Source organism: Mastacembelus armatus, chromosome 16 (assembly GCF_900324485.2).
Source record: "Mastacembelus armatus chromosome 16, fMasArm1.2, whole genome shotgun sequence".
NCBI lineage: Eukaryota > Metazoa > Chordata > Actinopteri > Synbranchiformes > Mastacembelidae > Mastacembelus > Mastacembelus armatus.
The window spans coordinates 17,275,765-17,287,307 of record NC_046648.1 but is presented as its reverse complement, the minus strand read 5'-3'; the positions used below and the strand labels follow the sequence as shown (position 1 = coordinate 17,287,307).

General features: G+C 40.5%; 2 protein-coding genes across 2 annotated transcripts; one reads left to right on the top strand and one right to left on the bottom strand.

The window, feature by feature from the left end:
• The first annotated feature begins 377 nt into the window (after nt 1-377).
• tapbpl (TAP binding protein like) lies at nt 378-5,111 on the top strand. The gene is made up of 8 exons (XM_026317527.2): nt 378-732; nt 1,528-1,740; nt 1,831-2,100; nt 2,208-2,408; nt 2,853-3,020; nt 3,107-3,207; nt 3,449-3,674; nt 4,058-5,111. The coding sequence occupies exons 1-8, from the start codon at nt 657-659 to the stop codon at nt 4,123-4,125; spliced, it is 1,323 nt and encodes a 440-aa protein (XP_026173312.1). The 5' UTR covers nt 378-656; the 3' UTR covers nt 4,126-5,111.
• A 423-nt stretch (nt 5,112-5,534) lies between these two features.
• Nucleotides 5,535-10,784, bottom strand: vamp1b (vesicle associated membrane protein 1b). Its single transcript, XM_026317587.2, has 5 exons — nt 9,961-10,784; nt 8,833-8,980; nt 8,282-8,440; nt 7,866-7,917; nt 5,535-7,388 (listed from the first exon to the last, which is right to left on the bottom strand). Coding segments are annotated over exons 1-5 (378 nt in total). The 5' UTR covers nt 9,963-10,784; the 3' UTR covers nt 5,535-7,371.
• Nucleotides 10,785-11,543: the final 759 nt, after the last annotated feature.

Sequence of the window (11,543 nt, the reverse complement as noted above, 5' to 3'; positions counted from 1 at the left end):
CCCCTCCATTTTTCTCTGCTTAAACGTTATTTTTTGGGGGGATCTAGTCGGTTGTGAATAAAACACTTGTAAGTGGGCTATGTGCTGTTACACAGCCCGTTTCAGAAGCCAAACATTCAACCGTTTTGAAAGTCCATTGGTCTACATAAAACCTTCCTGTGTATATGCATTACTTATATATCATGTGTATATCAGTCACATGTCTTGACTAATTCACAGTAATTGACTCAGACCATGTCACAGGAACACACGTTGAGTCTGTTTCTGCACATTCGTACCTCACTGTCAATTTTATATTTATCCGGACAAAATCAGCTCTATGCGGAAAAATGGACCAGTCACGTGTTGCAGGCTCTGCGCGCTCCCGCGGGCGATGAACACTTTCTGGCAGACAGTCACTTTTCGGCATAACACCTTCACTACCTCAGGAGTTAACGTTACTGTTATATTAGTCTTTATTTATCACCTAGCAGCTAAGTTATTGATGGGGACGGCTAAAAATAAAAATAAAAATATAAATATAAATAAAAAGTTGAAGCCCGTTGAGACGTAATAAGCTGTTGTTGAAATCAAAAGTGAAACAAGTGCGATGAGGCTTTCGATGCCTGTTTTTATTTCATTTAATCCTCCCTGCTAAAGTTAAACGGTGACTATAAATGATCAAAACACGGAGAACAGACGTGATGACGATCGAAGTCATTTTATTTGGATGCTTCATGACGTGCGTTTGTGGTAAGAGTATTAATCCTGTGTTACTGACGCTGGCTGTAGTAGTGCAGCATAGTGTATTCAGTTCAGCGTCTGTTTAACATCGTTTGATCAGATGAATTTGGTAACACATTAGATTCTGTGCGTTTCTAGGACGATTCCTAGAAAGAATCGTGCAGCTGGCTGTTATTACATCTAAGATAGAAACAAGTCAACTGCTAACCTAGTCAAAGCTAGAGTTGCAATCAATGTTTAAAAGGTTAACTGAACACCCAAATATGTAAATGTGTCCAAAGGCTAGTATTATTAAACATATAAAATGTGTTAGAATAATTAAATGATTAATATGAACTAAACAAAGTAAAATATCCAGAATTAACTCATATAGTAACACATAACATATGGGCAAAGACCAAGAAGTCCACTATAAGAATTTACTTGCAAATGACAAACATTTCTATGTTAAAGGTGGTGATTTTCCACTATGTAACTGCAAAAGTTGACATTTGTCCATTAAATCTTTATTTCATGGTAGATGAGTGGTTAGCACTGTTGCCTCACAGCATGGGTTTACTCCAGGTACTCCGGTTTCCTCCCACAGTCAAAAAACATGCATGTTAGGTTGTGTCTATATGTGGCCCTGTGATGGACTGGTGACCTGTCCAGGGTGTACCCCTGCCTTTCACCTGAAAGAGAGCTGGGATAGGCTCCAGCAGATCCCTGTGACCCTGGTTAAGGAATAAGCAGGTATAGAAAGTGGATGGATGGAAATCTTTATTTCTAAAGATGAAAATTTAACCTCTGTCCTTTGTTTCTCAGCGGATGGATTTGCAGATGTGGTCCTATCCTGTGCCTTTGTGGAGGAAGGAGTTGGATTAGGTGGGATGGGAGGTGGAGCTCATTTCACACGGACCCCAGCCACTCTTGTTTTAAGAGCCGTTGCAGTTGCTCCTGATGAATCACTCGAAACACTCACTCCATTTGTACCGCCCTCAATCCCTGATCCAGATCTCATCCTATTTGAGTCCAAAGGTGTTTTCTGTTTTCTCTGTGCATAAAGTTTGGTGTAAAATAAGCAAAGCTTGTTTTAAACTTCTCCTCTCTTTGTCCACTTTGTGGCAGCTTCATCACCCGAGATCCCCAATGCAGATGTGTTGCTCCATGCAGACTGCAATGAGCAGCAGGTGATGTGTGAGATAAGTCGTTACTCTCCTCGTGGATCCCAGGAAAGTTCAGATCCAGCTTATTTCATGGTGTCCCTTAATGTGGAGGGAGTTGAGTTCAGCACTTCGTTGATTCTACAGGCTTTGACAGTGGACAAGAACCCGTCAACCGTGATACAAAATAAACTGGGTCTGCCTCTTAGCCAGTCAGGAACTCTGCTGACTGAGGGTGAGATCTCGAATTGAAGAAGGAGTCAGAGGAAGGTTTCTTTTGTTTTGTTAGATGGACAATAACATCTTTTCTCTCTGCTGTTGTCTTTGCTTCCTGTCCCTCAGTGATATTCTTGGTGTTTTCCCACATAAAGTCTGTAACCGCGCCTCTGAGAGGTGACGTCCTCCTGAACTGTGGCTTCAAGCAGCAGGACACGCCCCTCTCACAGGAAGTGGGCATTGAATGGCGACTGCAGCACCGGGGAAAGGGGTGGAAAGTTCTTGAAATGAAGACGAGGCTAGAAGACACAGATGAAAACACAGTAGGTTAGTGTTGTGGGCATGAACAGGTGTCTGCTTCATCCATGGTCTGGAGACTGGGGATGGCTTCTAGTTGCTCTGAGTGATTGCACTGACAATGGTACATTAGTGTAAGTTAACTTTAGTTAATACATGTAAAAGCTCTAATTGATATGTTTTTAAGCCTTTGACAACAATTTTTGTCTATGTCCTAATTTCACTATGAGTCACCTAAAATAAGTAAAAATAACTTGAGTTCTATGTATTTAATTCGTTGCCAAATATTAGCATGACATAGTATCATGAAATTAGCTGTCAAAGCACAAAAAGTGCTGGAATCATGGAGAGTTTCAACATCTTTATTTCTGTGGCATCTAAGCAAACACAATCTGCTGAGGAAGATGTTATATAAGTATAAGGATCTTCACTGTAGAATGTTCTGTCAGCGCCTGTCTCATTTTTTGTTTCCAGTGCATGTAGATAGGAGTGGATCAAGCATCGATGCTGCCCAGGTTGTTGGTGAGGGTGACGTCTCTTTGACTTTAAACAAGCTGAGGATCATGGATGAGGGAACCTACATCTGCACAGTCAGTTTAGGCCATTTCCACGCCCAGCAGGTCATTCAACTCCATGTTATTCGTAAGTGTCAACCTAATCTGTACCATCAATTCAGAACAATCCTTGTTATGTCTTATAATTCCTCCTTTGGTTCTCTTTGTTTTCAGAACCGCCTGATGTTTCACTCTCAGAGGAGAAGTTAGTTTTGAAGAAATCATTCCAGACACTGAGTTGCCACTGCAGTAAATATTACCCACTGGATGCTCAGGTCTGTAACTGTGTTTTCATATGTAGCTACCTTCTGTGACACCCATTTAATGCCACTGGGTGGCATTAAACCTCATAGATTTAAAATAAATAGTAAAGATGAAAGTAGAAATGCCAAATATAAAAAAAAAGATCTACTGGCAGTATCAGCACTTTGAATCACACTAACCTGTATAAAAATATGCTATAAAAATAAACTGTCCTGTCTTATCTGTTTAATTTCTCTCTCTTCTGCCTTTTAGATGGAGTGGTCATCCCTCTCTCCCACAGACACAGAGCCTAAAGTGTCTCCAGATCAGGGTTCTCTGTCCAGCCATCGGCAGCATGGTGATGGGACGTACTCCCTGTCATCTCACCTCACTGTGGCCTCCAGTCTCACCCCGGGAACGAAAATCACCTGCAGGGTGTCTCACCCATCCCTGGACGCTCCTGTCTCTGTCAGCGTGCTGGTAGAGAGTCCAGAGCCAGGTAACTATCCAAGACTGTTGTTTGGTGAAATTTTGGTAAATACGCTAATTTGGTTTCTTGCTCAGAGTTAGATGATAATATTAAACATATGCTTTAGCTAGAGTCTGTTAGCGTAGCTTAGCATATCTAAAGACTATAAACGAAGGAAAAGTTATCCAGTCTATGTCAAAGGAAAAGAAACAGGCTGTAGCTTGATTATACCATAGAGAGGTCAGTAAGAGAGAGCTGTGCACAGGTAATAAAAGTCATGTTTGTTCTGCCCACAGAACAGCAGCATTTTCTGCCCAAAGACTGTAGATTTTGTATCACGTTCTGAACTGCAGCATCTTTTTTCATTGACCCAATCTACAACTCTTTAACTGTCTGTGTCTTCGACTCTGCAGATTCCTATTGGTGGTTTCTGGGTTTCCTGATCGTCACTGTACTTTTCTTCTACCAGGTTATGAGATAAGTCAGCATGCAGCTTTCCAGTTGATAGTCCTTCTTGAAACTGAGCCCAGGAATGTGTCTCTTGTGTCATATATGAGTTAATTAAAAGTCATCCTTGCTTCTTTTAACTATTCTAGCCTTTTGCTGAAAATAGAATTTTTGGGGAAAACTCTGTAGGTATTAACTGCGGTTTAATGTCTCACTGTAAGATGTATTTGTGTTTTATATTGGTTGGTAGTGGTTTATTTGCACTAAGCAAGTTTGGAGCTTGGGTTTTTGTTAAATTTGAAATAATAAATTATTATACTAAATTATGCATTATGCATTTGGTGTAATACTCTTCAGCAAGAGAACACATTTTTGTCATGTAAATTATCCACTCCAATCTCTGTATTTCTCAAAAACTGTATATTAATCTGTATAGTTTAGTTGCAAATGTAACTTCTTTATTTTTGCTCCAATCAGCATATTTATTGTGCTTGATGACATCATCATCATCATGTCATCGCAGGACAGACGTTTCTCTTCTACTTTCTGCATTTTTCAGCCAGTAAAGATTACGGGCTGCACGGGGAGTGTAGAGACTCTCAGATTCTCCGGACAGTGCATGACTGCTCCACACAAAATTTTATTTTAAACCAGAAGTCAGATGAGTGACACTATGAATATGGCATTATGTGAGGTGTTACCTCTGTAATTTGTGTGCAGTCCAATATAGAGTGTCAGTTTATAAAAAAAAAAAAAAAGACCTAGTTCTGCTTTAATGTTTAGAGTTATTTATGTTTTACTACGTTGTTGCCAATGACAGAGGTCTCTAAAGTTGCATGACTCCTCCACAACATTAGCTTCAAGGGAGTAAAACTTATCGGATTTGGATAGGTAGGTATTCTAGGTGGATTAAGTTATGCATGTCTTGAATTGTTTCTGTTTCTTCTTGTATCCTCAGTGTTTGTGCACTGATGGGTATTTTGGAATCTTTGTTCAGTATAAAATGGAAATTGGCCCATGGATTTGCTTATGTGTTACTACTCAGGACTTTAAATGAATTCATGCTGGTGACCGAAGGGGATTGGATAGTCGTTTATAGTTGTTGGTGTCTTGTTTTAAAGGCCCTCAAATGATCTTTTTGAAAGGTCTATTTTTTTCTTGTACTGTTTACCAGTTGGTTCTGGTTCGTTGGTTCATTGGTACTGTTTTTATTGTTTATATTTTGTGCATTTTATGTCTCTTTCTCTGTTTTTGCACTTTCAACCGACCTGGTCTAAATTGGCTCAATACAGTGTATCAAGAAAACACCACAAAGTCAGCTGTTCTGTTGATGATTTCTTTATTTGCATCAGCAAAAGTGGTAAGCATGCACTTGTTTTTTGCAAATCCAGTTGCTTACTGTATTTTCAGGTTGTAAATCACAAAACATTTTCTTATTCTCATTACCTAATGATATTGTTGCACAATGTCATCAGATACTTTTAGCTAACTGCTACAATTCTGCATATATGCACATAGATTTGTCAAACTTTCTCATTTTTATCAACTCTCAAAATCGGTATGGAGAGAGAAAAATGAGCATTTTTTAAATATCCAACAACCCCTGAAAATCTGGAAGAACTTACAAACACCTTTCCAGCAACACAGTCTGACAGATGTGTACTACGGTTCTACTTATACAGTACTACATGTTGTTTGCAGTCAATATTATTTTTCTCTCAAACGCAAGTGAATTTAACAAAATTAAGCAAACTCTTAAGCATCATTGCACTGCATAAGCAATAATTATTGGATCAGAAAGACATTATACACAGGTCCTTTAAACAAAAGAAAACATACAATTGGCAGTTATATTCAGAAATGGCAGATACACGGGTCACACAAATAGTTTAAACTATGGACACCAGTTGCCATGCATGTTAGAAACAAACACTTCATTGTAGTTGTTACCATACTGCAGGTGGCAAGTCTGTCTTTAATGTAAATGAGTGGCGAGTAGGAGGACTCTGGGTTTCCGAATCGAGTCTTTTCCCATTTTCCTGATTCTTAGACATCAGGTCAATAACAATCAGACACTTGGTCAGCACAACTCTCCAAACCAGTGGACGTTTGTGCCTACTTGAAATGAATCTCAACACATTCATCTGTCTATGGCTGTGACTCTGTCTAAGTCAGAGTTGAAAGACCTCCATCTGGGTCAGAGCGGTTAGTTCATGTGTACAATAGATTGTCTGTTAGTTATGGTTGTTTGTTTGCTTTGCTGTGCATATTACTATGCCACTAAGTATAACACTACCACTGTGCCACCACACGTGGTACAAAAACCCAGGTACAAATGAAGCATAGTTATAGAACTAGAATTGAATAATTGTCCAGAATTAAGTTTCCCCTCTTTACACAGAAAACAAATGGTGCGGTGCTATTACTAGCTTCCCCTGAATCACTTGTTCCTTTCCTTAAACTCTCTTACAGTCTCATTCCCTATTCACATTTCTCTTTTCTTGCCATTACTGTGCATTGCTTAAATGAGAGAGACCAGTGACCAAATGAGAGAAGGTAAGATAAAGTTACTAATAAAGCCTATCAGTTGAACTTGGAAAAAGCTACTAGCTGCAATGCTTCTGACCACAAATACACACGCATACAACAAAAAGGATCATATTCTTAATCTAACATGACCTTGGTAAATAATGCTGGTAGCAGTTGTGGCAGGAGTGACTTAGTTTGGCATGACAATATCAATTTACAAATGTAGGACTCTCATAAAAGGTAATATGAATAAGCTTTGGCGTATCTGGGGTAGAAAGGACTGCGAACTTGTTTAATATACTGGCATACATTCACCATCTATACAGTGTTAATGCCCCCCCCCGAACCACCAAATCACCAAACCACCAAACCACCCCCACCCTTAATATATTGAGGGGCCTTAGCCCCGTGTGTTCCTGTGTTGCAAGGTTTATCTCTCTCCCTCCTTCCTCTTCCTCACTCTGCCTGCTGCACCCTTCAATAATACATGATGTGCAGAGACAGGAGAAATTGAATGAGACTTCATGCCAAAACAGTGGAAAAAGTAAGAAGGAAGGAGGGAAAGGAGGATGAAGAGAGCAGGGACACCTATAAACTCTACTGTCATGTATAAGTGCAAGATGGTTTCATGGAAGACTGTGAAGAGAGGGAGGAGAGGATGGATAAAAGGGGGAGGAGTGACGCTTATTTTTTTTCTCTTCCCTCTCATATCATCCTCAAGTCCATATCCATGCGTACTGCTGGGCTGTGCTCAATATAAGAAGTACACTGTGAATGAAATGGAGAGAGAAAGAAGTTAGTCTAATGGATCTGGCAATACATTATTTAAAAAACAAGGAGGGCACACTGAGCTTTTTTCTTTAAAAAAAAAAACTGGTAAAACTGGTAATATATCAATAATTTAGTGTAATGAGAAATCATGAATAATTAACTATCAGAGACAAAGTAAGCTGCCAGATGTGGGATTGTTGCAGCAGAAATACAAATAATGTGCCTCATCCTTTAACAAAACCAGAAGAACTACCTCTGTATCTTAAGTTCCTGCAAAATGATTAGCACTAATACATCAAAACTAAGATATACTGACAAAAAATCCATAAATGTAAATTGAAAGCCAACATTTAACAATCATCTGTTTTTTAAAATAATATAATATGTTAATAGAAACTTACACATCAACCAGTCTTCAAACTAGAACGAATCAATCTTTGTACTAGGATCAAGATCAAACCATATTCTACTTACAGAATATTATTCCAACCACAATAACACCGATGATGCCCATCATGATCATCATCTGAAAAAAAGACACACACATTTACTGTACTGTTAAATCCCATCTAGAAGGAATCTACAGTGAGATATCCTTAGTTTTCATGTATTTAAATGCCTGCAAACAAAAATTAAATCAGACCAAACAACTATTTCTGAAACTCTACAGAAACTGAAGAATTTGTTCAGCCCTTGTTAGCAGCTCATTAACATATCGGTGTGTGTTATTTGATGCATTAAAATAAAGAAGTTGAGGATTGTTTTGACACTAAATTTGAAATCTCACGCCAAATCTCTCTATACCCCAACATGCTTACAGGCATATTGTTAAGAGATTATTTTTTTCAGTGACAACACTCCGTTTAATGGAGCATCACTAATGTGCCCACCTTGCAGTTCTTCCACCAGTACTTGTTCTTTAACTTAGCTGCACAGCTTTCAAACTGGGAAGCTCCGGCCTGGAGAGCATCCGCTCTGTCATCCAGCTCTGAAAGCTTCTGGTCCCTTTCCAAAACCTTGTCCACATTCACCCGCATGATATCCACCACCTAGCCCAAAGTGACCAGGATGAAAAAGAATTTGGCAGTGGGTATGGAGGACAGATAAAGAAAATGACAAACCCGGTTAGAGGAGAGCAACACACGGGACAGAAGGTTTCTAAAGCTATATATCACAAACATGAATAAACAAGTAGTCCATTTGTAAATTGCAGCAGGGCCCATTATAAATTCACAAGATCAGACCTTTCCCGAGAACATAAGAAAAACAATAAAGCATTTTAAGTGTTTGTCTTTAGTCCAGGACAAGAACTGCAATGAAGTAAATCCAGATACTCCATGATTAAATTATTGATGAGGCCCCACAGCTGCTTTATTTTTAACATTTTACATATAAAACCAAATCTTGGCCCAGAGTCTGGATCTGGCCTGGTCCACCTCACCTCCTCGACTTGGGCCTGTGTCTGCTGTAGCCTGCGGTTGCTGGTGGTGTTTGGTGGGCCTGCAGGTGGGCCAGCTGGGGCACCATCTGCACCGGGGGCACCTGGAGCACCAGGGGCTCCAGCTGGGGCAGCAGCATCTGGGGCAGACCTGATCAGCACGAGGTGCAGAGTTTTATGACAGAAATAACAGAAGAAATCAAGACATTCTGATGCGGTGATACATGTTTTAAAGCATGCAAAGAGAAATTTGATTTATGTTGCAAAAGAATAGGATTTTTTATAAATGCGTTTTAAATAAAGGAGTAAATGAAGTTAATCTGTCAGTTATACAGCAAAAGCGTAGAGATGTATAAAGGGCAAAGAAAAGATACCAGAATGAGCAAGTGAAGGTGTGGAATGGGATGGGATAAGAGAAAGAGGATCCACTAGAACAAATAGGCCACGGATGGGAAGCAAGAAATAGAAAGTCCTATCCAAGAAAATGCCAGCTATAAGAGAAAACATAGTAGGAGAGAAGAATGTGGCGAGAAGAAAAAAACAGAGAGGGGTTAAATCTTATGATGAATTACAGAGAGTTGAGGGTTGCACAAAGGTGAGGATGGAAAGGGTTAATCCAGCAGGGGGGAAGAGGACTGGATTCAGGACGTTTGAAACTGAGCAAACGTGCTCCTCAGGGGAGCAGCCACTGACTCAGCTGCTGGACACTTTAATGTAAAAACACTATGTCACAGAGGACAAAACTAGAAGCAATTTAGTAGATAAGGAATAATTATTAGCATTTGAGATAAACGTTCCTCAACATAAGGCAGCTAAACCCTCAGCCCCTCTGACCACAATAAACACTAAGAAATAAGTGGTACAAATTGATCTTAAAACTTAATTTAACTCCATCTAATACTTTACAGTAACAACAGTCAGCACTTGAAATACACGATTCAGTGAAGCTGTGACAGAAATTTTCACTTGAGTCAGCAAAACCCGTCAAGCTGAAAGAAATCAGTTCAGGTGCAGGCCAACTATCCCCACCCCGCCACCCCCCATTGAAATACACCAGAAAATGACATGACTGTGGATATTTTCGATGTTACTGCCAGAAGAGCGCAGCAGAAAAGCCGCATTAATACTCACATCTTCTATGCAGCTGTTTGAAGTGACTCACGGGCAGCGGTGGAGGGAGGGTCTGAAGTACAACACGGGAGGTAAAAATAGGAGCAGGATCACGGAAAGGGAAAAAGTGAACGGGCCCTGGTCCAAAACGAAAGTCCAATTTTTCAATCAGCAAATGGATTCAAGTGCCGCACTGACAGTAAACAGAGGCAGAGGGTCCTGGCGCAGTGGAGCCGATCTTCTGGTGATGCCTTTATACTGCAAGTCGTCAGCAAAGTACCGCAATACCGAGACCCGAAAAACAGGTCGGGTGATCATTCACCGTGTGACTGGGAAGGAGAGCTTGAAGTGGAGAGCGATGCACACTCAAGAGAAAAGTCTTTCTGAATCGTAATCCATTCAAGACAAATCCACGGATGTGGAGATTCCTGCAGAGCTGCGTCCGGTGTTCCGCTGAGTGATGCCGAGTTTCTGGATGCTGAGACGCAGCAATGATTGGCTGCTGGCTGAGTTGTTTCCTCTAAAAGCTACTGACGAATGTCTTAAAATTAAGGGGAAAAAGTCCAGTCATGAAATTTGACTTGATTTCTCTCACCCCCTCCTCACCCTGTTTTTCTTCTCTGCGCGTACGTGCGTGCGTCTTGTGGGAAAGTGCGGTAGTTTCTTCCGTGTAAAGTGTTATTGCACTGTAGGCTACTGCAATAATGCGTCTTCTTGTCCTGCCTCCTCCACTTGGACCCGTAACGACAGTGCGGTACCCCCTCCCCTCCCCTCGCTCTCTCCCTTCACACTTTGCAGTACTGCAGCTCTGTGTGAGATGGGGCGGCAGGACGACACTGCGGTACAGTGGATGGCTACAGACTGTTGACTCAACTGTTTCCCCCTGCCTGGGATTCTCCCAATCTCTCCACCTGCTCCTGCATCACAGTTCCTTTGGCAATTACGTATATTAGATTCCAGGCACAGTTCTGCATTTGAACCTACAATCTCTACTCCTTTTTTATTCCAATTCTCACTGCGCACATTTAAGAGAAGTGAGGGGAGTCAAGTCCGTGATCAGAAACGGAAAAACGACCAATGGAAGACTGAAAAATATCTCGAATACACTTATGACCAAAAGTATGTGGACACCACTGTCCATGCTTGTCTACTTTGGATGCGGGGCCGCTTTTATGTGTTGACCCATAGGCCAATTAGTTTATTCTAAGGGGAAAAATTAATGCCACAGTACAAATTGGTATTTTAGGTCAGCTGTCACAAAGTTGTTTTTTTTTGTTGGGACCATTTCAGTCAAAACAGAGACATGAGCTATATTTCACAAAAAAAAGTCATAAAAAATGTGTAACGAACATTTTTTAATCTCCTACGGTATTTAATTATTACAACTGGGTTAATTATTTTAGACAATATTCTCCATGTTTGGCAGTTCCAAAAGGACAATGTTGTCACCGTGTCAGTTCCTTGTCCACAGACGGGTCTAAAGAAATGGTGTCAGTGGCTGATGAAGGACAACTTCAATGACCAAACACCTCTGGGGTGATATGAAATGCTGACCTGACCTGACATTAATGCTGGACCTCACTGATCCTCTTGTGACTGGAGCA